The 25,469-nt window shown below is 46.9% G+C and overlaps 1 protein-coding gene across 1 annotated transcript in view; it reads left to right on the forward strand.

Moving 5' to 3' along the window:
- Positions 1–25,469, forward strand: part of MCUR1 (mitochondrial calcium uniporter regulator 1) — a 237,300-nt gene that overhangs the window by 149,777 nt on the left and 62,054 nt on the right. The window contains exons 7-8 of the mRNA XM_078687987.1: positions 22,260–22,313; positions 23,422–23,536. Of these exons, the coding sequence (XP_078544113.1) occupies positions 22,260–22,313; positions 23,422–23,536 (169 nt within the window). The remainder of the gene's footprint in view (positions 1–22,259; positions 22,314–23,421; positions 23,537–25,469) is intronic.

Here is a 25,469-nt window from a genome sequence, read left to right on the forward strand (position 1 = left end):
AATGTATGCAGATGCATATCTTGGGACTGTATAACTTGGATATGCATTTTCATCCAGTGCCTGGACATAAGTGGTCTAATTCATGCATCGTCACGGGGGATCAAAGTCTAGCATGCATATATTTGAAATGTCATGTGCCTTGGTGGTCTCCTAGGTAACCCTTGAAGTGCTGGGCCCTTTTTCCTACACACAGGTTATCGGTGCACATAACTCGGGTTTTCATGTTTTAGCCTGCCTTTCTCTTAGGGGTTCTCTCAAGTCAGTCTGATCCTTGCTCTTACCTTTTTAAATACTCCAGTTATTTGGTAGATACTCCATACTACATAGGGAAAAGTCCATTCCATCACTAACAGCCTCAGACTCTCTAGGAGAATATTGACGTCAATGGCATCTTGTGGCCTTGTAGTGCCAAATTGTTTTCACCTGGAGAATGAGTTTCAATGGCACAATGCCTACACTCAGGGCTTGGATTCTCACTCCAAGAAAAATATGAATTAATTAATTAATATTTGGAAATGTTTGTCCTTTGTCTAATAGACTTAAAGAGCAGACATAATGAAATGCGTGATCTTCTTCTCTTCCAAAAGCCTACTACCATCTTCACATTGTAAAAAAGCAATCTGTCTTTCCCTCAGTATACGTCTTTCCCTCAGTATACGCTCCATAGATACTCTCTCGGTCTTTCGTAAGGCAATCAAAACTCTCCTTTTCCCTGCCCCCTAGGGTATTTTTCCATTCCCCCCTCCCCCGTCCAGTAAGGTGTGTGCCTGTCTCTCAGCGCCGGGACGCCCCATTGCTGGGGTAGCTGTTGCGCTTCACCAAACATAGAATAGAATAGAATAGAATAGGAGGCCGTGGGGATGCGTTGGCCTGCATAAGTGTGCCATTGAGGGGATTGTAATCTGCCCCTGAAACTGTCTGAGTAGCCAACATGTGGGCTTTTGGAGTATTGGAAAGTGTAGAAGCCCCATGGGACTTGGAGGAATGGCGGCCCCTGGTGGGCAAGGATGCGCAGGGGCGGCCCATTGGCACATTTGTGAGTGCTCTCCCCTCCTGGCGCTCTGCAGGCCACTGAGGACCTGGCACTGGTGAAAACATAAGGGGCAATCAAAAGGGCGTGCACCCGCCCTGACTTTATGAGACAAGGGACAGCCTCCATAACGGGGGTTCTACTCATCCAATTGGTCAGGGCCGTCCTATTGCAGATGCACCAGGGCAATGAGGACGACTGCAGCCTGGTATCTTGCTGTGGTGAAGCCGACCCATGTGACTGCAGTGACATAACTTGGGGACTCCTTGCTTCACGGTCCTGGCCACTCCACCCAACCCCCCTCACCTGGAGGTGGAAATTTTGAGGGATGTTTTGGTGCAAGAGAGTTGGTGGGGTAGGTGTGGTAGAGATACATGCCCCACCTTATATCACAATGGTCCGCAACAAACTGGGGGGCAGCCAGGATGGGGGCTGGTCGCTTGCGGAAGGCCCTGCGAAGAGGGGGAAAGAAATTGACTTGGAGGCACATAACGCCATCATTCTGGCAGCTATTCGGGACACCAAGGACACCCTGGAGCAGAAGATTGAAGCAAGCAGAAGATTGAAGCATTGGTGGTGGATTTGGGTCTACTACAGGCAGATCATAAAAAGCAGATGGACAGAGCGGTTACTGTAAAATCCATATTGGTGCAGCGACACCTGACGGTAATGAATCATGATGTTCAACTGCGCAATCTGCAAAAAGATATACACTTTCTTATAGCTTAGTTGGAGGACACTGAGGGTCGCTTTCGGCACAACAATAGTTGCCTGGTTAGGGCACCGTAGCATACGGAGGGGCAATGTGCTGAACTGTTCGTGTAACAGTGTTGTAGGGAAAGATCTCGACCCTTTTTTACAGTGCATCATGCGCACCACATACCTAGTAAACCCCCAGCACCCGGGTCACTCCCCAGACCGATTTTTGCCCACTTATTGAACTTTGTAGACAGTGACCACATCCTTCAGTATGCACGCTCACATGGGCCAAAACGATCGATGACCTACTGGTCAACATTTATCCAGACTACACAACTGCGATACAGAACCAGCAATACATCTATCTAGCCATGAAGTGGCATATGCGCCATCTCAACGTTAAGTATGCCTAGCTGTTCCCGGCTTACCTCTGTATTTCGACCACATAATTTCAGATACCATTTTTTTGACACAGCAGGGGACGTGTGGGACTGGTTGGAAAGACAGGGTCACCCACTCCCTGCTGCTCAGAATGCGGAATGCTCCTCTGGATGGCAACCACAGGGGCAGAGGTCCATCCGTAGCGCCGTTCCATGGCAACTTCACCAAGGTTTAAGCGCAACGGGAAAGGGACAAAGTTGTGGCAGCACTGCGGGGAGGTTCTCCTATACTCTGGCAAAACCGCTGGGAACTACTTGATAGAGACTCAGACAAGCTGCTACTGATACGTCTATCTCTGAAGAGGACACAGAGGAGCCATCCCTTCCAGTGGTTACCCCTGTGACTGCAGATGAGGTTTTGTAATGATTGGGGACTTGAGGGTGGATTCGGAGTGACTTATCCAGACATTGAGGGGGGTGCACAAATTGGTCTGACTGCTGATGAGCAGTCATTGCTCCTGCCTGTGGGGCACACCTCCCTCCCTCTTACCAATTGGACCACATTTAGTTAGACTATTTGAACAAATAGTAATGTATGTTTCATGTTGGATTGGGCGACAGGCAACTTGGGCATTAGAAAAGCTGGTGGTTGTACACCTGCAGCATGAGGTAGCTGAGTGGGGTGAGATTGGGAGGTTTGGGGCCGCAGCAGGGTGTAACGACATGGAGTGGTGAGGTGCTTGCTAAGGGGCACCTATCTAACTCCCAGAGATGTCACAGGCTGAGCTTCCCGCCTTGTACGGAGGCACTTTCCTTGAAATTGTATCATAAATGTTAATAGTCTAGGCAGTAAGCAAGAGACTCCCAAGACCTTATACTATTGCAAGAGACACACTTTGTATGAAATAACTGCGGATTTCTGGGCAGAGGTCGGTATAACACCCTGGCCCACGCAGGCTACTCCACAGGGTCTAGGGGTATGCGGATCCTAGTCCGTCGGTCCCTGCCCCTCCAAATAATCAAAACGTGGGTCGGCCCCGGGGGTTGCTGGGCAGCAGTGAAGGGTCTGTAGGATGGGGAGAAGCTGGTTTTGGCATCTTGGTATCTTCTCCTGGACCTTCAGGGTGAGGTCCTGAAGAGGATGAGGGATTGGCTGGCTGAAATCCCAGAGGCACTGTTGGTGGTGGGTGTTGACCGTAATCTTACCCTACAGGGGGACTTGGTCAGTGTGCTCCACTTGGGGAGACACCAATGGGTGACACACGCCTGTGTAGGTTTGTGGAAGCCCAGGGGTTGGCTGGTCTTTGGCGGATTGCCCATCGGGGAGTTAGACAATACTCCTACTCATCCAATGCTGCTCGCTCCCTCGCTCACCTTGACTACTTCTTAGTACCAGTAGCCCAACTTGGTAGATTCTGAAATATGACTTAACTCCCAAGGGGTATTTTGGACAATTCCGTTATTTACTGAGCAATGGTGTCTGAGTAGGCACGCTTGTGCTGGCTGGCAGTTGGACCCCAGGGAACTGACGGATTGGATTACCCAGAGATGCGTACAGGATGTGAAAGCCAAATACTTTAGATTAAATAGGGATTCAGTGGCCTCAGAGATGGCCCTTTGAGAGGCCTACAAGATGGTGATACAGAGTTGTATGATCTCCAACATCTCGGGGAAGAGACGCTATAGACTAGCAAAGGTAGTGTAGTGGATGAGATTTGGGGGAGGCCCCTGACCCCGACCTGGCAGACCGTTTGTCCTAACTTAGAGAGGAATACTGGCAAAAGCTGCACCAAGAGGCCACAACACTCTAGGGCCAAACAGAAATTGATGGCCTGGTTGGCCAAAAAGGAAGAAGGCCAGAGATGGATATCTATGATCCGCACATCCCAGGGTGCTCTGGTAGACATGGATGAGAGCATTGCGCAAACCTTTACACACAATTTCAGGGATTTATGTGCCCCACGCCTCTCTCCGGAGGCTGTGAAGGATATGTGCAAATTTGTGACCGATATTCCAGTCCTGAGGCTAAAGAGGTCCATTAGGCATTCTTTGATGAAGGATATTATAGAAGGGTAGATAGTAGAGGTCCTGTCCCAACTGAAAAGTAGGAAATCATTGGGACCAAACAGTTTCCCGCTGGAATTCCTTTAATGTGTTAAAGGTAAGGTGGCACAACCATTTAGGGACATGTTACACACCTCCAGGAGTCAGGGTGATTAGCATAGGGACATATATAGTTCCTTTCTATATCTTTATTTTTTAAGCGTGATTCCCAATTCTGAAGAGATATACTTTTCATATTTGGTGTCCCTGGACTTACGATTTAAAATCACAACTTATGGTGAAGTCAGATTTTAAATTGCAGTTCTGAAAATGCAACTTTTAGAAAGTTGGCATTTACTTAATTTAGCCATTTGGTGCCTGCTACCTGTCCTTGTTGATTCTAGGTTGGTTGAGAGCTGGGCTTTGTGTATTCCCTCTACATAGCCTCACACAAAGGGAGCTTAAGTGTGTCTTGATGGGCCATCCTGGGAGATGGTAGGAAGAAGCTGGGCACATTCTCACGCTTACATTTGAACAGGTTGTGTCCTGTCCACACACAAAGGCATGCATACTCCCCCTGTAGTGAGTCTGGAACCTGGGCAGGCAGGGTTGACCTCTATGCACTTCAAAGCCATCTTTGAAGTCTTCTCCACTTCAAAGGCACAACTGGGTATAATAACTAGACATCTGACACAATGACTTTAGTACACTTCTGGGCCTGTGAAGGTTCTGCCTGGACAAAGAATAGCTGAAATGACTACCACTCTGTAGGGCTGCTGCTTTGCTGAACTCGTCCCTTGCTGAGCTGCCCTGCTGCCTGCTGTTCTCCTTCTTGGGTAAGAAGGACTGGACATGCATCACTTGAACCCAGAGTGACTCCAAGGGCTTTCTGGCTTGCCTCCTGTTCTAAGTCTCAGGGACAGCAAAGAATTCAACGCATCCTGCTACATCACCTGAACTTTGCTTTCTGCAGTTATGCCCTGCCAAGTGGTGCCAACCCAGTCCTAGACCCTTGGAAGCTGGTATAAAGTGCTGCTACAGCCAGAACCCACACATCCTCATTAAAACCATTGCATCTTCACCTTTGCGTGCGTCAGAACCGGCGCATCTTTATTGAAGCGTGGAACAGGGCTGTTGCATGGCACTCTGAATTAGCGCATCACCTTCAGAATTGCCTGTTGTGTGAGCAGTAAATGCACATTGCCTTCGGAACATGCGCCGCACACTCGAAACCGAAGCACCGCCACCATTGCATGGAGGAACTCAATGCATCTCGCCCACTTGTATTTGTATTTTATATCTGTAGAGCGCAATTATCACCGACAGGTCTCTAAGCGCTCTCAAGAGAGAGAGGCACGGCCTGGCCTGCAGATGCGAAGGGATTAGCATTGGGGAGAGCCCCAAGCTTCTAAGCAAAGGACTGTTTTTAGCTTCTTCCTAAAGGGAAGAAGGGCGCGCTCTTTGCGCAGTGTCTCTGGTAGTTTATTCCACAATGGGGGGATAGCGATGGAAAAGGCTCTACCCCCTTTGGAGGTAAGCCGGAAGCGAGGGCATGTCAGTAGGCAGGCCTCTGAGGACCGGAGCGCCCGATTCAGGGTGTAAAGTTTTAGGCGATCTTTGAAGTACCTAGGGGCTTGGCGATAGATGGCCTTATGCATGATGCAGAGGCCCTTGAACTTGGTTCTCTGCTTTACTGGGAGCCAGTACAGTTGTTGGAGGAGGGGTGGCAGGGGCCCCTCTGGGCAGTCTGAAAATTAGCCTGGCAGCATTGTTCATGGTGACCTGAAATCTGGCAAGTAATTTCTCCGGGAGGCCTATGTACAAGGCGTTTCCGTAGTCAAGACGAGAGATTATCATTGCCAACACGATCAGTCTGAGGGTGGAAAAGCTCAAGAGGGGGGCGAGCTTACGGAGCTGTCTCATCAGGCCGGCGCAAGTACCCACTACTGCAGACACCTGCTGGGTCATGGAGAGATTAGCATCCACTTTGATGCCTAGGCTCTTAACAGCCATGGCCGGGACTGGGTCGGCGCCCAGTTCCTGGGGCCAGAAGAGGTTGCTCCAAGGTTTAGAGGCAGTGGTGATGGCCAAGACCTCGGTCTTGTCCGGGTTGATTTTTAAGGAGTTGGCCATCATCCAGTTGGTGATAAATTTAAGGATGTTTTGTGTTTTAGCGTGAGAGGCTGGGGAGTTGTCGCTCTGGATGATGAGTTGAGTGTCATCAGCGTAATTATAGATCTGGCAATCCATGGTGTTTAGGGCGGCTATCAAGGGCTGCAGGTAGGCGTTAAAGAGGAGGGGGGCAGTGCCGATTCCTGCGGGACTCCACAGGAAAGACTGCCTGAATCGGACGTGTGGGTCAACAGCTGTACTCTCTGTGACCGGCCGCTGAGGAAGGATGTGAGCCATTTGAGGGCTGTGCCCTGGACTCCAAGATCGTGTATCCGCGACAGAAGTAGGTTGTGGTTGACCATATCAAATGCCACGGACAGATCCAGTAAGACCAGGGCACACGGCCTTTTCTTGTCAGCCCGGAGCCTGAGATCGTCCAGCACTGCTAGCATGACCATTCCTGTGCTGTGATAGGCCCTGAACCCTGCCTGGTTGTGCTGCAGGAGGTTGTTTATTTCGAGGTGGTGGGACATAGATTTCAGCACGTGCTGCTCCAGCACTTTTGCTAGGAATGGGAGTTGGGAGATCGGCCTAAAATGTTTTAAGTTCTTCACATCGGCTCCTGGCTTCTTCAGGAGTGGGATGACACGTGCTTCTTTGAGGTTAGCGGGGACGGTCCCATGTACCAGGGATTGATTGAGAAGTGAAAGTACCTCGTCCTCAATCCCTGGTAGTGCCATCTTGAAAATGGTTGGTGGACACGGGTTTGCTAAGGAGACTGACTTGACCCGTCCCATTAAGGGGGGCAGAGAGTCGATGGTCAGAGTGGGGAAAACAGTGAGTGGTGCCGCAAACAAGGGGGCCAGGGGGGACCGGTGAAAGTGGACAGGACAGGATGGGAGTTGCTGTGATCACGTTCAATAGGTTCTTGACTTTGTCAAGGAAGAAGGATTGAAACTTGTTACAATCCTCTGGGCTATGTGCGGGCTTCACAGTCTCTGTTTGTCTTAGCTCAGAGAGTACACGAAAGGTTTCATTTTGAGTGTCCTTAGCTGTGGTGATCCGAAGTTCGTAGAATTCGGCTTTCCTTGCAAGGATGGCTTTTTTATAGGCTCCAAGCACTGAGAGGTACTCTGTGCGGGAATCTGCGTTGTAGGCTTTCCGCCACGCTCCCTCCTGTTGGTGGAGGGTTTGCTTCAGGGCTCTTAGGGAGTCATTGAACCATGGGGCCCCTTTGCCTTTGTCCCTGGATATGACTCTATGCAGGGGAGCAACTATGTCTATGGCCTGCTTCAGCCAGGTGGACAGGGCAATGCTAGCAGAGTCAGGATTTCCCCTAGTTGGATTCGGAGGGACTGTGTTTTTTAGGGTGTCAACCAGGTCATCTGCTCGGATTTTTTTCCAACCTCGCTGTACTTTCCACACCGGAGCAGGGTTAGCTGCACGCTTGGTGGCTGGAAGCTGGACACTAATTAGGTTGTGGTCGGACCAGGCGCAGGGACTAATGTCTATCGGGCAGGTAAACGGGTGGGATGACCAGACTAGGTCTAGAGTATGGCCCTTCTCGTGTGTGGGAGCGTGTACCACTTGTTTAAGTTCCAGGGAGGTCAGTGCTTCATTGAGCTGGATGGCCTGGCTTTCCATGGGAGTCTGATCCCAATGGAAATTAAAATCTCCCATTATTAGTAAGCATTGGTAGCGTGTGCGGATGTCATTGACTAGTTCAATTAAAAGCTCCACGAATTTGTGGGATGAATGCAGGGGCTGGTAAACTATTAAGATGGCTAAGCAGGTAGTTGGGGAGCAGATTTTTGCCCCTAACACCTCAGCCCCCTCAATGCTTTCTGCCAAGATGATTTCGGCCTTCAACTCTTGTTTATGTAAAATTGCTACCCCACCCCCTCTGGTACTGCTCGGTCTGTTGTGGTGAATGACACCATAGTTTGGAGGAAGGGAGGCTACTATATCCGGGGTAGAGGACTCCTCAAGCCAGGTTTCTGTGATGCCAAGGAGGTCTAAGGTGTTATCTTGCAGGAGGAAAAAAAGCTTGAGGTTATGTTTTTTTAGGGAGCGGGTGTTAAGGATGGCCACCTTGGGTCCACGGGGTGTGAGGGCTTGAGGTGGCTTTGAGGGGAGTGTAGTGAGCCTGTGTGAGACAGTTCCCCTATGGGCCCTGAGTAGTTTTTGTGATCTGAGTGTTTCAATAGTAGAAGCACTGAGAGGCACAGTATTATGGGCCAGGCTCCGGAGGTCTTCCGTGCAGTACAGGAGGCGGGGGCCAGGGGTCTTGGCCCCTGGTCCCGGTTGGGCACGGACGGGCGCAGACGGGCTTGCTTTGGCACGCGGACGGCGCGCCCGCTGCGCTCCCGCGCTGGAGCCGGCATTTAAGTCAGCCTGGTGTCTATGCCCCTCCTCGTGGTCACGTGATCGGACCCGGGAGCAGGGCGGAAGTGGATGAGGCGCCAATTTTTAAAAAGGCCAAGTAGGAGCTTGAATTTTAAAAAGGTAAGGATTTGCGTCCTTAATCGCGCAGTGGTAGTTGGCCAGTGGTTGGGGCGGCCTCTGTTCTCGAGTAACCGCTCCTGCGCTGAGACCAGCTCTTAAGTCAGCATGGTGTCTATGCCCCTCCTCGTGGTCATGTGTTTGGACCCGGGAGCAGGGCGGAAGTGGAGGAGGCGCTCTAGTAGTCAGAGCGAGCCTCCGGTAAGTGCAGCGCTATTTCAATTTTAAATCAAACACATAGAGATTGTGACAATTTTTAAAAAGGCCAAGTGGGACCTTCAATTTTTTTTAAAGTAAGGATTTGCGCCCTTAATTGCGCAGTGGTAGTTGCCGCAGTGGTTGGGGCGGCCTCTGTTCTCGAGTGCCCGCTCCCGCGCTGAGACCGGCTCTTAAGTCAGCCTGGTGTCTATGCCCCTCCTCGTGGTCACGTGATCAGACCCGGGAGCAGGGCGAAAGTAGATGAGGCGCTCTAGTAGTCAGAGCGAGCCTCCGGTAAGTGCAGCGCAATTTAAATTTTGAATCAAACACATAGAGATCGTAAACATTTTTAAAAAGGCCAAGTGGAAGCTTCAATTTAAAAAAATGTAAGGATTAGTGTCCTTAATTACGCAGTGGTAGTTGCCGCAGTGGTTGGGGCGGCCTCTGTTCTCGAGTGCCCGCTCCCGTGCTGAGACCGGCTCTTAAGTCATCCTGGTGTCTATGCCCCTCCTCGTGGTCACGTGATCGGACCCGGGAGCAGGGCGGAAGTGGATGAGGCGTTCTAGTAGTCCGAGCGAGCCTCCTGTAAGTTCAGCGCTATTTCAATTTTAAATGAAACACATAGAGATTGGGACAATTTTAAAAAGGCCAAGTGGGAGCTTGCCAAGATCAAGTGTGGCTTGACACCGATGCATCGCTTCGGCTGCACCTCGCATCATCTTTGACGTTGACGCAAGCCCGGGTCACGATACTGTTGTTCAGCAGACCTACATGGGTCCCTCTATCCTGCCTGTGCTCTATCGCGGTTGGCCTGAACTCGTGACTTTGCCACGGTCCAGCGCGACCAGATATCCCATTTAAGCACTTGCTTCAAAGCTCTATTTTACATTAATTCTTTAAACAAATCATACCTCTACTTCTACTTGTTGGGTTTTTGTCGTTCTGGTCTTGTTTTATTTATAAAATTATTTTCTATATTTCTAACCTGGTGTGGAGTCTTTTTGTGGTGTCCTCACTGTGTTACTGTTCGAAGTGTTACACAAATACTTTACTCATGTGCCAAGCTACCAGAGGACGATCACAAGATAATTTAGAATGTGTTGTGACTTACCCTGATTAGGATTGCGGTTCCTGCTTGGACAGGATGCATACCTCTTTCAACCAAAAACTCAATTTCTAACAAGCAGGGTAGCCTTTTCCATTTCGGAGGGTTCTCTTACTCTGTCTACAGTCACTATTGTTTTTAAGAACTTTCTATCCTACTTCTGTGCAAACACTTCTACTTTGCCGCTGGGCTATTGCATGGAGTTTTTTCCCCATGCACACCACAGCATACAGAACAAGCATTTGCAATGCAATAAGTCTTGCATATACGCAAGTTTAATCTACTGGCCTTGTAAATGACAATGCCTTTTATTTATGTTTGAAAAAACAAAACATAAATAAAAGGCATTGTCATTTACAATGCCAATAGCTCAAAGTTGCGTAAATGCGAGACCTATCGCATTGCAAATGCTTGTTCTTTTATGTATTGTGGTGCACACCACTGAGTGGCCTCAAGCACACAAAGAAACACTCACAGATGAACCCTAGACATTGGCATTCAGGCATGATAGAGTGATGGCTTCAGACCATATGTATTTTCAAAGTACGTAGCTTACTGGTTTAGCCCAAATGACTGTTCAAAGTTACATCGCAGCCGCATGGATTATGACGATAAGGCCCATTCAGGCCTCTGAATTGGGGAAATGAATGAGGGGGAAGTGTTATGAGACCTTCTTATTTTTAGCTTCCACAAAGACTAAAAACTCAGACCCTCTTCCTCTTTTTGTCAGTTCTTTCCCTTGACCCTCCCACATTAATCGGCAGGGCACCCACTTCAGGACACCGCGCTTCATGTTTAGACAGCATTTGCATTTTTCCACGCTATGTAAACAAACCTTGCCTTTTGTTTTATAAGCAGGTGTCCATGGACGCCGTGCCTCATGCTTCATTTTGAGGGATCTTTTCCGGGTTTACTTATGGGCAGGGCAGGAGTTGATTTACCGCGGTTGGGTAGTGACTGCCTCTGTTGTGCACTCCCATAAATGCACCTCCATCTAAAAGGTTTTAATGACAGTAACATATGAATCTGCGACACTCTGGCCCTACAATCACGGGTCTCCTCGAGCATGCTATCAACACTAACACAGAGACGCCCGCTTGGCGTCCAGGTATTCAAGGTCACCTCAGAAACGTGCGGCTTAACGGTTAGAGGGCCGATTTCAAAGCTGGGGGGCCATGTTCAAATCTGCCAGAAGGCTCAAACATGGGGTCATTCACGGCAAATTACTTAACCTCCCTGCGTCTAAAAAATGTATATGTGCACTTTGAATGCAAGCAGTGCTCATGTAAAGCTTTCTGATGACTTCAGATCGGTGCCCGCTATATATTCTGTGAGCTGTTGTCTTCCCAGGGATGGACTTGGTTGTCACAAGCCTACATTTGGAATTTAAATTTATACCGCTAAAGAAGCTGTGACATGACATACATTATGAGGAGCATAAGACAGAATGGTCCGAAAGGAATGCCACAAGGTAACTGGTGGGGGGACGATATAGCTCCTAAAAGCCTCATGTTTTGACTGCAGTTAGAGAGAAAGAGCTATATTGTGACCGGTTTTAGACACCCTCTCTCTCAGAACAAGCATCCAAGTGCTCCTAACCATTTTGTTGTTTTAGAACTCAGTTTTGCTTGTTTTATAAATGTCGGAAACATGACGAATGTTCGAGCTGACTCGCTGGGTTCAAACCTGAGACCAAATGTTAAACTCTGGCACTTGCAGAGGACGTAATAGGCAACTGTGCCACCCAGGCTTAATTTATGGGACTTTCCCACTATGGAAAAACCAATGTGTTATTCTGCATTAAAGTAGTAAAGGTGTCACCGTGGCTAACACACAATAAAACAAATAATAAACAAGCGGTAAGAAGCCGGCCTGTTCCCTCCACCAGCTCTCTGCATACTTCTTCCTCTGGGATTCGTGCAGAAGTCGAGCATGTCAAGAGGCCTGAAGTGTGAAGTTTGTTCTTTGAACTGAGCTCTGACAGCAAGCTTCAAATAAACACACGGGGACTTCCTTCCTTTTCGCCGAGCCTGCCACTGTTGATTCATTTTAATGAAAATATCTGGACGCCGAGGGCACGTAATACAACGTTCGGTCAGCCCAGGAGCAGATACCCACTATCAGGCCAACTGTTTCCTGCACTGCAAGCTGCAAAACGCCCCCGTGGACGGGATCCCTCTATCCTCCCCGTGACCCTGTGCGCCTCTGTGCTCGGTGCCTGCTTCGCAGCTGACGTGAAGAATGTTCTTATCTGCTTGTTAAATAAACAAGCAAATAAGATTACTCTTTTACGCCAGCCACAAAACAGGCTACATTGTCCGGAGGGGCAGTGCGAAAAGTGGACAAGGTGGCACCCAAAACCCCTCTTTTCCAATGGGAAGCCAGCTTTTACCATGAACGCTGACGCTACCCAATGAAAAACGGGGCGGGGCTGACCGTACCCTTTTTAGAAACAATATCTCTCGCCGAGGCGTGGCAGCAGCTTCGCTGCTCCTCCCGCGCCTCTCCGAGACCTAAAAAGGAGTTATCAAAACATGTTCAAGTCTTTTTCTGTGAGCCACATTACGAAAACCTTTCAACATCTATTTTCATTGCCAACCAGCTTTTTCTTAGGTTTCTTCTGGATGGTACCATTGAACGAACCCAAAGTGAAACCAGATGTTTGAATGCCAACTGTGCCTTCTGCCATCCTGGCTAACAGCACAACAGCAACACACAAAGGGCATTTCATGCACTAAGAAGGCATTGCCGTCATTGTGCTACTTTTTTAGGTTTCGACCTGGCGAGAGCTCGCAGAGCTCCGCCCAGGTCGAAAACTTTTGTCAACAGTATGGATGTTCGGCCCGCCTCTGTATCCCATTGGCTAGCTCCATAAATGGACGCTAGCCATTGGCAAACAGAAGCGTCCGTCATCCTGCGAGGCGACTCGTGGGCGTTCCTGGGATGTTTTTCTCATCCGGCCCCTTTGTGCACGTCTTGTGCATGTCATTCTGGCCAAACACGCCCCAGAATCGCCTCGCCATCGCCTCGCCTTCCTGCACCGGCTGATGCGTGATTTGTGAGATCCTCGGCAGTACCAGTAGGGCAGTCCGTTCTGTCCAGTCCTCAGTGAACTCCTTTTCTGAGATGTAGTATAGGCTGCACTGTGCACGCTGGATACAGCTTCACTTCGGTAATGTTACACACGTTAAGCTGCTCGCGCCGGGTGGTTCCGCGCGTCAAGGATGTTGCGTGCGCTCTGCACTGGATGCTTCAGTGTTGAGCACAGCGACCTGCCCTGCACACGGCTTACGACATGCATTGGTTGTGACCCTGGAAGGGAAAGCACAGGACCGACTTGCCCTGCGCTCTGCGTTTCTCACAAGGGGGTCTGCCTTGTCCCGGGTTCTTTACTCCCTCCTCCTCTGGGGTCTCGCAGCTTTCCGCCTGCACCGGAGCTGGACAGGGGTGCGCTGGAATGTACAGACTGCCTGTCCTGCTCTCCCAGATAGGATCAGCCTAACATATCACACGGGGTGGGGGTCAAAAACCTCTGGCAAGGAGCTTACACCGGGCGCGCACACAGCCCGCCCCTTTTACGAGAACCTTTCCTCTCCCTACCACCACCTTCAGCACCCCTCCCCCAAGGCACTCTCCCATCTCCAGCAACCCTCCTCTCGTCAGCACTCTTTTCCAGGGCCCCTTCCCCCCACATCTCCGGTCACTTCCGAGAGCGCCTCTTCTAGCGCCCCTTTCTAACACCTTCCTGCACCAGAAATTCTAACCAAGCACCTCTCCACCAAGCAAAACTCCTGTACCTCCGGATACCCACTCTTTTTTCACCTGTACCCCTTCTTCTCCAGCCGAAGGGACTTACCACTAACCCCTATCCCACATAGCATGCCCACTCACCAGCACTCCCCTTCCTCGAGTATTGCTTTCCTCACACCCCTCCTGCTCATCACCCCCCTCCGCCAGAAGCTCCCCCTCAGTAGCACTATTCCTCCACAAACACCCCTACTCTCACCAGCACTCTTTGTCAATGAACACTCCTAGTCTCACCGGCACCCCGCTTCTGACCAGCACCGCACCCCCACACCCCTTGGTCTTTGGCGGGAACACCCCGCTGTCTGCCACTGCCTCCTGGACTGGGGGTGTGTCCTAGCACCCTCACCGTGGGTCTGCGACGTATTTAAACAATGTTTAACCCCTTCCCCCCCTGTCTCCCGTTCGCACTGCTCTCCCCTCTTAAACTATTTTTTCTGTTTCCCCTTTCGTAGTTCGCTCACCTCTTCTCTACCTCTCGGCCAAGAGCGTGTACACCCCACTCTTCCATCCTGCCCGCTTTCCATTATGCTTTACTCATCGCATATCTGCGTTGCCCTCACTCAAGCTCCCTTGTTTGTACTCTCTACCCCATGCCCTTCCTCCCCCCAATATTTCCCCGTCCCTTTAAGTTCCTTTTCCACCGTATCCCTCATTGCTTCGTTACACTATGCTGAAGGAAGCACCCCGGCCTGTCTACCGGTGAAGCCCCTGCGAAACCTAGCTCCCTGGAGCCTGCTAGTGCTATCTCAAGGAACAAGCATTTTCAATGCAATGGTTTCGCCTTTGGAAAAGTTAGAGCTATTGGCATTGTAAATGTCAAAATTTGAATTTATGTGTTTGTTTTGAGAATAGCAAAATAGATGGCATTGTCATTTACATTGCCATTAGCTCTAACTTTTCCAAAGGCGAATCCATTGCATTGAAAATGCTTGTTCCAATTTGAATGGTCTCCGGTTGATCACACCATGGTCAGATATTTGGGCACACACTTTCCCTGATAATCACTGTGTCATGCCACTGGCACCTGCTGCGGGATCGGACTGACTGACAGAGTGTGTCCTGGATATTGCACGAAAGAAGCTATTACTGTAGCAAAAGGATTTTTCTTAAAGTGCACAGTGCCCAAAATGGTCCACAATGTTTACGTAATGTTTAGGAGAGACTTATGCCCTTACAGATCTCCTCTAGAGTCAACCAAGTGTAATGGTAGTTATAAAACACGCATATTTCACATTTTTGGCAATCTGAATCTACATTTTTACTCCATTCAGGACAGTGAAGTTCACAACTTTCTGGACGACCTTACAGCCATGCAACTGTCCCAAATAGTTGTAGAATCTACAAACTTTGCCAACCACCTTCTCGATCATGTGTTTTCCAACTTAAATAATTTACATGTTTCTACCCCATGGCCTGGACTGACCATTATATGGTCCCCATGACTATCAACATCACCGTTCAGGAATGCACCTTGGCTCCTAACTCTATTCTGAAGCGACCATGGCAAAAACTGGATCTACAGGAATTTCGAAATTATATTCAGGCCAATCGTCCTCCGTTAAACATCCACCGCTGAAAACAAGGTAAATTCCTGGCTTACCTCAGCCCTTGACATCTTTATCCCCGCTTGAAAGGGGCTGGTAAAAAATAAACCTTCAACCCCAAGGTTTAATGAGATTCTTGTTGCCGCAACAAAACACCATAAAGTGCTTGAGCGAGCCCGTAGAAAACCTATGATTCTCCTCTCAGTACAATATATGACCGCTTTAAATAAAATCACAAAATGATCAAGAAAGTTAGGACGGAGTCCTTCTCCAACCAAATCCACAATAGCATCAATCCAGCTAAAGAAATGTTTACTTTAGTCAATAGTTTAATTAAACCAGCTCTTTCGGCCAAGCCTATTGAGGCCTCTACTGACCACAGCGACAACCTAGCAGATTACTTCATTGGTAATATTAGGGACATCTACTCACACTTTTCCTCAAGCACTACTTCCGATCTGTCGGACAGCACTTAAATGCCGCAGGCCCTAGAACCAAACTGAAGGCGTTTCCTCTATTCAACACTGCCTCTCTACAGGCATTTTGTAATCAAGTAAAATCTGGCTCATTAATCTCTCTCTGACTTCTGCTATGGTGCCTTGTGCTTGGATCCACGCACATTTGCTTAAAAAAAACCTTCCTTGGACCCAGCCGAGCCAGAAATCTACAGCCCCATTTCTCTCCTACCTTATTTAGCTAAGGTGTTAGAGAAACATGTCAATTGTGCATTGATAAAGTTTCAGGAGGAGAATCCTATTTCAGGCACATCCCAAAATGGTTTCAGGCCTTCTCACAGCATTGAATCTGCACTCATAGCAATGTCAGAGACACTTCGCAGTGCCTTGGATGAAGGCGGTTCATGTGCCCTGATTCTGCTGGATGTAAGCACCATGTTTGACACAGTGTCTCATAAGGTGCTACTGCAGAGATTACATGGTATAGGGATCCAAGGGTCAGCTCTGACGTGGCTTACCTCTTTTTTGAGTGAACGTTAATTTCAAGTAGAGTCTCCCATGTTTGCATCTCACCAACAGTCCTTGCAATAAGGAGTCTTCCAGGGCACCTCGCTGACCGCGACCTTATTTTATATTTACTTCCAACCTCTAGCGCAATTGCTGAAATCTTTTGGGCTCTCACTTGTATCGTACATGCACGATACTCAGTTTATTCTTTCACTCTCGGCCAGTGTAACTCAAGACATGGCCAACTATCAGAAAGGGTTGTTTGCTGTTGCTAAGTGGATGAATAACAACTGTATATAACTAAACGCTAACAAAACCGAAAACCTTCTGTTAAGAAAACACACCCACACCTGGGGAGACCACTGGTGGCCATTCAGCCATGGACCCTTTCACAAGCCTAAACTGGCCATTAAGAATTTAGTAGTATGGATTGATGACACTCTTTCTTTCGAGACCGAAGCTAAATCAGTGGCAGGTACCTGCTTCAGTGTTTTGAGAAACCTCAAAACTATCATTAGCTTTTTCGATGCCCAAACTAGACAGACTAATATTCAATCTCTAATCTTGTTTTGCCTGGACTATTGTAATATCCTGTACCTAGGTGCCAACAAATCAGTTACAAAAAGACTCTAGATTGCCCAAAATGCCGCAGCAAGACTGCTCTTCTCCCTCCTCGGAAGCTCCATTGGCTTCCTGTGGATAAATGTACACATTTTAAAACCCTGTGCATTGCCCATAAGATTCTTCCCTCCAAAGGTGCTCCTAACCTTACCAGGCTTCATTCTCCATATTTGCCATCCAGGCCCCTCTGCTCGGCTGACTTCAACGTAATCCTTGTCCCTCAGGTAACAGCAGGAGGATGCTCCTCCGAGCCATGGCTCCTGCCCTATGGAACAAATTGCCTCGCTACCTCAGGAAAATGCATAACCATCTCAGCTTCAGGAAATCAATTAAGACATGGCTCTTTTCTGATTAGTTTTTCCATCTTTAGATCTCTTTCTTCGGTGAGAGTATTTACCTCTACCATGTTCTCTTGGTCTAGCGTTGGGAAGCCCTGTTGCTGGGGCAGCTATGTGTTATAGAAGTCTGTTTTTTAACATAACACATTGATATTTTCTAAAACGTCTTGTTTGTTATAATGGACATTTTCTTATTCAACACTGTTGAGGACCACTGTAGAGTGGAGACTTTCTTGTGCAAGACATATACAATCTTTCCTTGAGACATTTTGTAGATCTTTTTTTTCTCCCTCCATCATCTGGTAAGTTCCACCTCATTGAAGTCTAAACATTAGGTTGTTGGACTCCTCTGAAAAGGAACCTGGCCACCCTGTACTTATGTTTCTTAAGCAATCCTTGTGAAAATGTAACAACCGGTTTCTGTACCCCAGGGAAGAGTCACATGTTCTTAAAACCAGTTATTTGAAACTAATCACACTGTGCACCTGGACAGAGCAAACTGACCCTCCTTAGAGTTCATTTCACCTTTTCATCTTTGTTTCAACCATCTGTCCATCCACTCACCCTACAATGTATGATCCATCTGTCCTTTTCCAATGGAAACGGCCAGCTTACATAGATCATACATTACATAGCAAGTACACACAAGAACAAATTACGTGGGGAAGCAGGCAAAACCAATTCAAGTAGATAAGAAAAAATTAAAGTGCAGAGGACGTGGGAAGCACGGAAAGGGGAGTAACACCAAAAACGGTGTGTCAGATGCACAGGGTAAAAGTTAGAAAGAGAAATGAGAGAGGGGACGGTGGGACAGAGGAATTGCAACAGGAAGTGAGTTCTAAAGGCATCACCCATGAATCTTATGCCCACTACACCCAACTAAAAGACAAGAGAATGTGAGCTTTTCTGTCTTGTTGATGGGTGTATCTGTGTGTAAAAGTTCGTGGGTGATGCAAAATTATCTGCAGTGTGCTCGGGACCAATAGGCAGCTATTGGGGTATTATTAACACAGGAGTCAGGGATGTGATCACATTTTTTGGCTTCCGGACGTGAAACAAGCTCTGGCGTATGACATTTCCCCATATGGTGCATTCGCAACCTGATGTGCTGGCAAATGTGTGATGCGTACATGCCTAACACGCAGAAGACAGACAGACACATGCTCAGACCAATCAAACATGCAATGAGGTGCAGACACACGCACTCATGAACACGTACATTGTACATCCAAAACAGACAAACGCAGCGGAAGGGCACACACAGAGCAGACACACCCACAGGAGAAACATGCACACTTCAGATATACATACCTCACGACAGTCAGGCAGACATCCACACATACATAACCGATACACCTACACAATACACACGTTTCTCATTCGTGCTCTGCAGTCACAGGCTGCAGAGCAGTATTTAGCTTCTGCTGGAACAAGAGACCCTAATCCAGTCGCTGCCGCTTCTGTCTTTCCTTACCCTACATTCTCCACCCACCCTACCGCTCGCCCTTCATCCCCTGACATAAATACACCGGCCTGTAGGCTTTGAGAATGTCGCGAGTCGACAGCACACTTAGGAAAGAAACCCTTTCTCGCTCTAATGTCTGCAGTGTTTAAGGAACTGTTTTCAAGTTAAAAACCCATGTGGCAATCTATTGTGGGAATGTTGTCAGATTTTCAGTAAATTCTTTTCTTGTTGTGTCTGATCGTACAGGGACAGGGTGCACAGATGATGTTTTTTCATGTTGAATAGATCTAGTTTATTTAGCGCTCACCAAGAATGCGCATTGCTTCTTGGCTCTTTTATTGAGGCGTTAATAGCTGAAAGAATGAATAGGACGGTTCAGTCGTGACCTGCTGTGTAAACAAAAGTGCAATCATGAACTCGGCAAGCTCTTTTACTGGGGTTCGAATCTGTGATCTGCCTGAGTGAGGTGGCACGTGCGTTCATCTGGCGAGCTACCTAACTTGGGTTCTAGTGTGCAACCTGCAGATTAAAGTGGCAGATTCATGAGGCCTTGGGCGAGATGTTAATTTCTGGCATTTTTGTGGATTTTTAGCTTCCTGGCCTCTTTCTTGATCGTGCACTTTCCCTGTTTCTAGTACTGTCGTTGTGCTGCCATTTACTGTGTTGTACCAAATTGTTTGTCATTGTATGTATAACTAACTTCCAAACTGAGTACCCCAGCATTCAGAGAAATAGACTGAGAAACAATGTCCCAAAACCTTAATCTGATGCAGGAACTTGTCCATGATGCAAACATAGAATGAGGCAAAAGCATATTGCCCTTTCAGCAAAGAAAGCCAGTGGATTTCTGGTGTATCGCCACATCTGTCAATTTTTTGGCTAGATGAATCCCAGCCTGGCAGAGGTATTGGAGCTGTTAGTCTTTAACAAGACCTTAATGGTTCTGCTCCATTGACTTGGTGGAATTCTTGCTTATACTTTTGTCAAAATTTCAACTTGTTAGGGATAAGATCGAATTGGTATTCTCTAGTTATCTAACCACCTACACCAACTACAGCTTTTGCTGAACTATCCCTACAAATGCCAAGAGGATTTCAGGACTAGCCTTTCTTGCTTTGAAACCCAGTGACCAAGAACAATTTAAACTTCTCTCAGCATTATGTGGCTGATGAAAGCATCTATCTAGGGATGATTCCAAGTACCAGTGCATGAGGAACATGGCGATCATCTCCTAAAGCACTGTTTTTGGTTCCCTTGAAGGGCTTCACTTCTGCCTGTCTCTTTCTTATCTCCACTGTCTCTCTTACGTGTCGGGTCGTCCTTCTGTGGGTTGTCGCTCATACTTCATGGCTGCTGGATCACTCGCTCCTTCCTTATCTCAATTTTGTCTGTCGTTCTTATGGTGACACAAAACACTATGCCACCTCTCACTCATGGATTACATCTCTGTTTTCCCTAGAGGAGAGCACCTCCTCATCCTCAGCATCCGGTCACCAGGCTTCCTTCAGGGATGTGAAGGGCTGTCGACCCTCCCGCAGGAAGATCCCTCTGTGGGGCTATCCCTAGTGATATATGATGCCTTTGACTGACAGAAAGTCTGTGACAAGCTTAAAGGGTTTCCGGTTCATGAGACAGCTGAAAGATCTGGGAAGAGCTATATCTGATCCCCCAATGAAGGAGATTGGGCTTCCCTGGAAAGGTAAAGATGTTGATTTGGTTATGTAATCTGAGAGCCAGACCCTGATTGAAGATTTGCACTTTGAGAATCTTTGTTAAGCCATTTTAGTAGAGGTTTTAGCTTGTTTTGCCAATTTTGCCACTATGGCCTCCATTTATGTGTGGAAATGTATCAGCTATAGACGATCTAGAAGCAAGCCCTTTACTGAGCCCTTGAGGCCAGCCTGTGCAGCCTATCCAATATGACTGGTTCTCTTTCTGGCCTTTCAAATATGGCATCAGATAAATCTGAAATACACTGGTGAATCTTGATCTGGAACACTTTTAGGGGAGGCAGTGGCCTGTTTCTGTTTAGCACAGTGGCTTCCAAAAGTCTTGAAAGTTTACCATTTGCCCACTCATTTTAAAAAAAAATTCTCAGGGGGAGAACACCCCCGAACCCTCCTAAGGTTGTTCGGGCTCGCTCAGTATGCTTGCTTGCCATGGTGTGCTCCACCACTACTGTTATGCCTCACCACTTTCAAATGTCACCAGCCGCCACTGCTAAATAACCTACTGGAAATAAACGACCTCAAGCAACTCTATAACAAACAAACCCACAATAAAGGTTCAACTCGATGCTATTATTATGAAATGTGAACTTGTCTCCCTTCACTTCATCTTACCTATCGACTGGTCTGATCACCATCAAATACTGTTCAATCTCAAATCACACCGTACACCCTTCTCAGCACCATCCAGCAAAACCACGCACTGGGTTCGGTTGGAACCTCAAGCATATCCCACTGTAATGCAAATGTAAATTGATACTTGTATAGCGCACTACTCACCCGCAAGGGTCTCAAGGTGCTTGTACGAATACCGCTGTGGAACCCATCCTGGCTTTCCCTGTGAGGTGTCCACTCCTGGGCACCCCCAAGGTGGAGGCCAGGCATCCTTAGCCTTGTGGGGGCTGTTGTGGAGATTAAGCAAGCTATTGCCCAGAGTTGCCGTGTGGGACTCCATGATTGGAATAGGCACCGAGGCGAGAATTATCAGGTCCGTGGAATGTTGAGACCAAGACCCGCCGAGGCGGGGAATTGAACCCTGAGTCCCATGCTCTCCACACCACTGGAGTCAAGCAATCCTGACTGAAGACGGCTGATAGCCAGAATCCAGTCCTAGGATGCTTGATTCCGGTCCAGGAAAGACATGGCTTGGCAGTTCGGGCTGGACTGTTCCCATGAGGCACAGGGTCAAGGCTGATTTACATATGGCCATGTCTGAACTGGGGTGGTGTGGAGTGCAAAAAAACAATGGATTTAGGCCCAGATCTCTGTACTTCGGTGAATGTATGACATTGTTCTGCATTCTGTCCATCAACTGTTGTTTTTGCTGATACAACTGGATCAGAGAAGGGCAAGGACATATAGGAGAATAGAAGAGCAAACAAGATGGACAGAACTCAGACAATGAGGGGGGGGGAGGAAGAAGATGTGCATGTCGGGAAGGGAGTACAAGCTCCTACAGTATGGGACTGGTTAAGTGACGGAAAGGGAGGGTCACACCTCACCGTAACTTGTCAGTGAGGTACTCCCCATGACGAAAATACAAATGCTAGGAGGCAGGGTACATAAAAAAAAGTTTAATACTGAGATTTAATGTTCTGCACATTAAACAGAGATGTATGTAATAACATGCTAACCTATAAATGATGTTTCAGTTTACTTAAAATTGTACTACGATTGTATTTTTCTCCTATTGGAATTTGCCTTAAAATATCCTTTCTGATTCTAGTATGCTGAGAGCGAAAAGAAGTTGCTGGAAGCAAGAACAGAAATAAGAGCATTGGTAAGAATTCAGGTTTATTTTGGCAAATGTGTTTGCGTAAGTCACTTTGCTTTGGGGTAAACGTTGTATTCAGAATGTATACATGCTGTACTAGATAACACAATTGGCATACTATGTGTAGCCAAACATTTTTGACAAGCAAACCTTCAGTTCTGTAGTAAAGGAAAGAGTAAGCACATTTTTTTTAACATTTTGTCGACTATTTGAACCCGACCATTAAAAATCTGATTAGAACATTCATGATTTCTTGCTCATTTCATTGCTCTCAGTTGGACAGTAAATAAAGTCAAATAAATGGTACATGGTGGGTCGGAATTATCCAGTAAATACCACTGGTAGGGTGAGAATTTGAGCAAATTGAATTAATTGGGGAGGAGGCCTAATTCACAAAGGTAACTTAAACTTTTGACTGAGTTTACACTTTGGAGTAAGTTTAAAACGTTCAGTATTCACAAATTCAAAGTGTAAACTTGCTACAAGGGTGTAAGTTACATGTCTCCACCACCAGAGCCTATTCTTGTGTGGATGGTTGACGTCCCTCACTAAACACATCCCTGACTCTCCCTAAACCTGCCCCTTTTCCTGCCCCCTCCTGTGTGTCCCACCCACATATACTACTAAAACCTATAATTGTGGGCGTTGCGATCTCGCAGTCAGGGTGGAGAACTCATACACATAAGTGTAGGTAAAACATACATCTTGTAGTACTACAAAACATCGTACAAAGTGCAGTTTGTGAATGAGGCTCTGGGTGCTTAGTAGTCCAACACAGTAGTCTCAGTGTGGATGTGTCATCTTACGATAAATCCCATCCCGTGACTGAGAATCAGTAGTGGATATGGGGACCTGTGTGGAGGATGGGGTGATAGTGGAGGCTTGCTGTCAGTACCTTGAGGGGGTTGATGGTCAAGTCTTTCACTGGAACAGCAAATCGTTCAACGAATGTTAGCAGGGCCAATGATCTTGTGTCTAATGCAGAAGTGGGTGTGACCGGTTGGTTGATGCTCTTTGTTTTACAGGGGATCATCGCTTATTTGGGTTTGAATGCTAATTTACGTGAATAGATCTATAATATCTTGCACTAATTGAATGCTTTTGTCTCCTTAAGTATGCTCAGCAAGATCGAGCATTGACTCAGATCAACAGGAAGATTGACACAGAAGTAGCTGGGATGAAAACCATGCAGGAATCCCACAAGCTCGATACTATAAAATATTTAGCAGGTAAAGCCAGTATTATTGTGTTTGTAAGAGCATGTATGTTGAAAGCTCTTGTTGCCAATATTCATGCAAAGGGCTGGTATGGTTTATTGTTGATGTGGCACGTTTACCAGTAGTTTTTTTCCCACTGTTGATACATTTCTTGTATATATATATATATTTTTTTTTGATTATAAACTTTTATTTAGCTTTTCAACAAATCACACATCACCAAGTACATCAAAAAATCAATTGATCAGGTATATAGTGGGTCGGTTCCAGACTTCTCTGTACATTGTAATTACAACACTCATGGCCACCTTCGTATCTACGTATATTGTTTGTCTTGTACATTTTTTAAACCTGAAATAAATTTGACTCATGACACACCTTGTTTTATTGTATAAAAAAACATTATCATCCCAACCAGCTGCTGGTCAGTTGGGTGAAATAGAGGGCATATGGGCACTTTATTGCAGGGGCCATTTAGCCATTTAGATAGTTCAATGTGTAAGTTCACCTACAACCAGTCTCCTGTATGTGAGCTTAAGGCTTCATATTATAGTTTGGTTGTCTTTGTTGTTCATCCTTCCAAGGTCTAAGGTTTATCTGGTTATGAGTACATGAACATTTTGTAAAAGTAACACGAGTTTCCAGCATCTGAAGTTAGTGTGTGGTGTGCGTTGAACGAATGATAACTGTTACTGCATGACAGTATGTGTAATTATGGGTTGGGTGTATTTAGACCATGCAAGTTAAATAATGCTTATTTATAGAAGGCAGTGCTCATTTACAATTTCAGCAAAGTTGAAAAGAAAAGGCGGAAAATAAAAAATCCTTTTTGGAACACTTCACAAGTAAATACTGAGGATGGTACGCCCTTTGAAGGGTTTCAGAAGCCCTCCCTTGGTTTTACAGTACATTGCTTTACTCTGTATTATCTACCTTCTTATTGGTTACCTGGGAACGGAACTTAATGTACCTGCTGCATGCCACAGGTGCCAACAACTCATTCATTAGCCACATATTCTTCTTTTTTGTAATGTTGTGGTGTCTTTTCAATTTCATGAACTATTTACTTCCCACAATAGTCTTTTGTGCTAATCTTGTTTGTTTCAAAGTGTGTTTTTCTCTTCCTCTTTTGTACGACTGTTCCCCTGCAAGTGATTACAATATACTATTTGTTTTGTTCTTTTAACTCCCTTCAACGCTTCCATTTCTTGGTTCTTTTACGGCCAAAGTGTTTCAGATTATTTCCTTAATTTGAGAAAATGTCTGGAAATCTGTGTTCATCCCTTGAAAAGGGGGTGGGGGGGAGCGTGCATGTGTGCGTGTGTGCGCGCGTGCATGTAAGTAAAAGGGGCTTGAGGTGGGGAATGGGTCTATCTATCTCATTTGCCCATACTGTCTATGTCCCCAGGGCAGCCTTTGTCGGTGTCTTTGTGTCAAGAACTGCCTAGAGTGCATGTTTGTTGTCCTCTTATTTTGGGCCTGCAACCCTGTTGTCCTCCTCCTCCCCCTCCAACCCACTGAATGCGCCATTGTGCCTGAGAGAAATTCCCATCACTCTTTATTAATGCTGGATTCCTCATGGTTGATTTGGAAGCTTGTTTCAGGCAGGTTTGTTATTTTTGGACGAGTGGCCATTTTGTAGTTCTTTGTTGTTGTATAAAAGTCTATTCACCTTACCCACACCAAACTACCTGTGAAGTAACGAGAATTTTTCAAATGTTTTCGGAAGCCTGTGTAGAAACGCCAAGTACCCATAGAGTGCTTCATGGGTGAATCACTTCCGAAAACAGCCTCAAGGTACAAGCAGTGAGCACAGTTCCGGACTGGGAAGATGTGATATTACTGTAATGACATTGATGTGTAAAGTTTTATTAAAATAAATTGTATGTGTATAGGTTTATTTTGTTTGCCTGATTCTGTGTGTAAGGAAGAGCCTCTTTTTGCT

Source organism: Lissotriton helveticus, chromosome 4_1 (assembly GCF_964261635.1).
Source record: "Lissotriton helveticus chromosome 4_1, aLisHel1.1, whole genome shotgun sequence".
NCBI classification, from domain to species: Eukaryota; Metazoa; Chordata; class Amphibia; order Caudata; family Salamandridae; genus Lissotriton; species Lissotriton helveticus.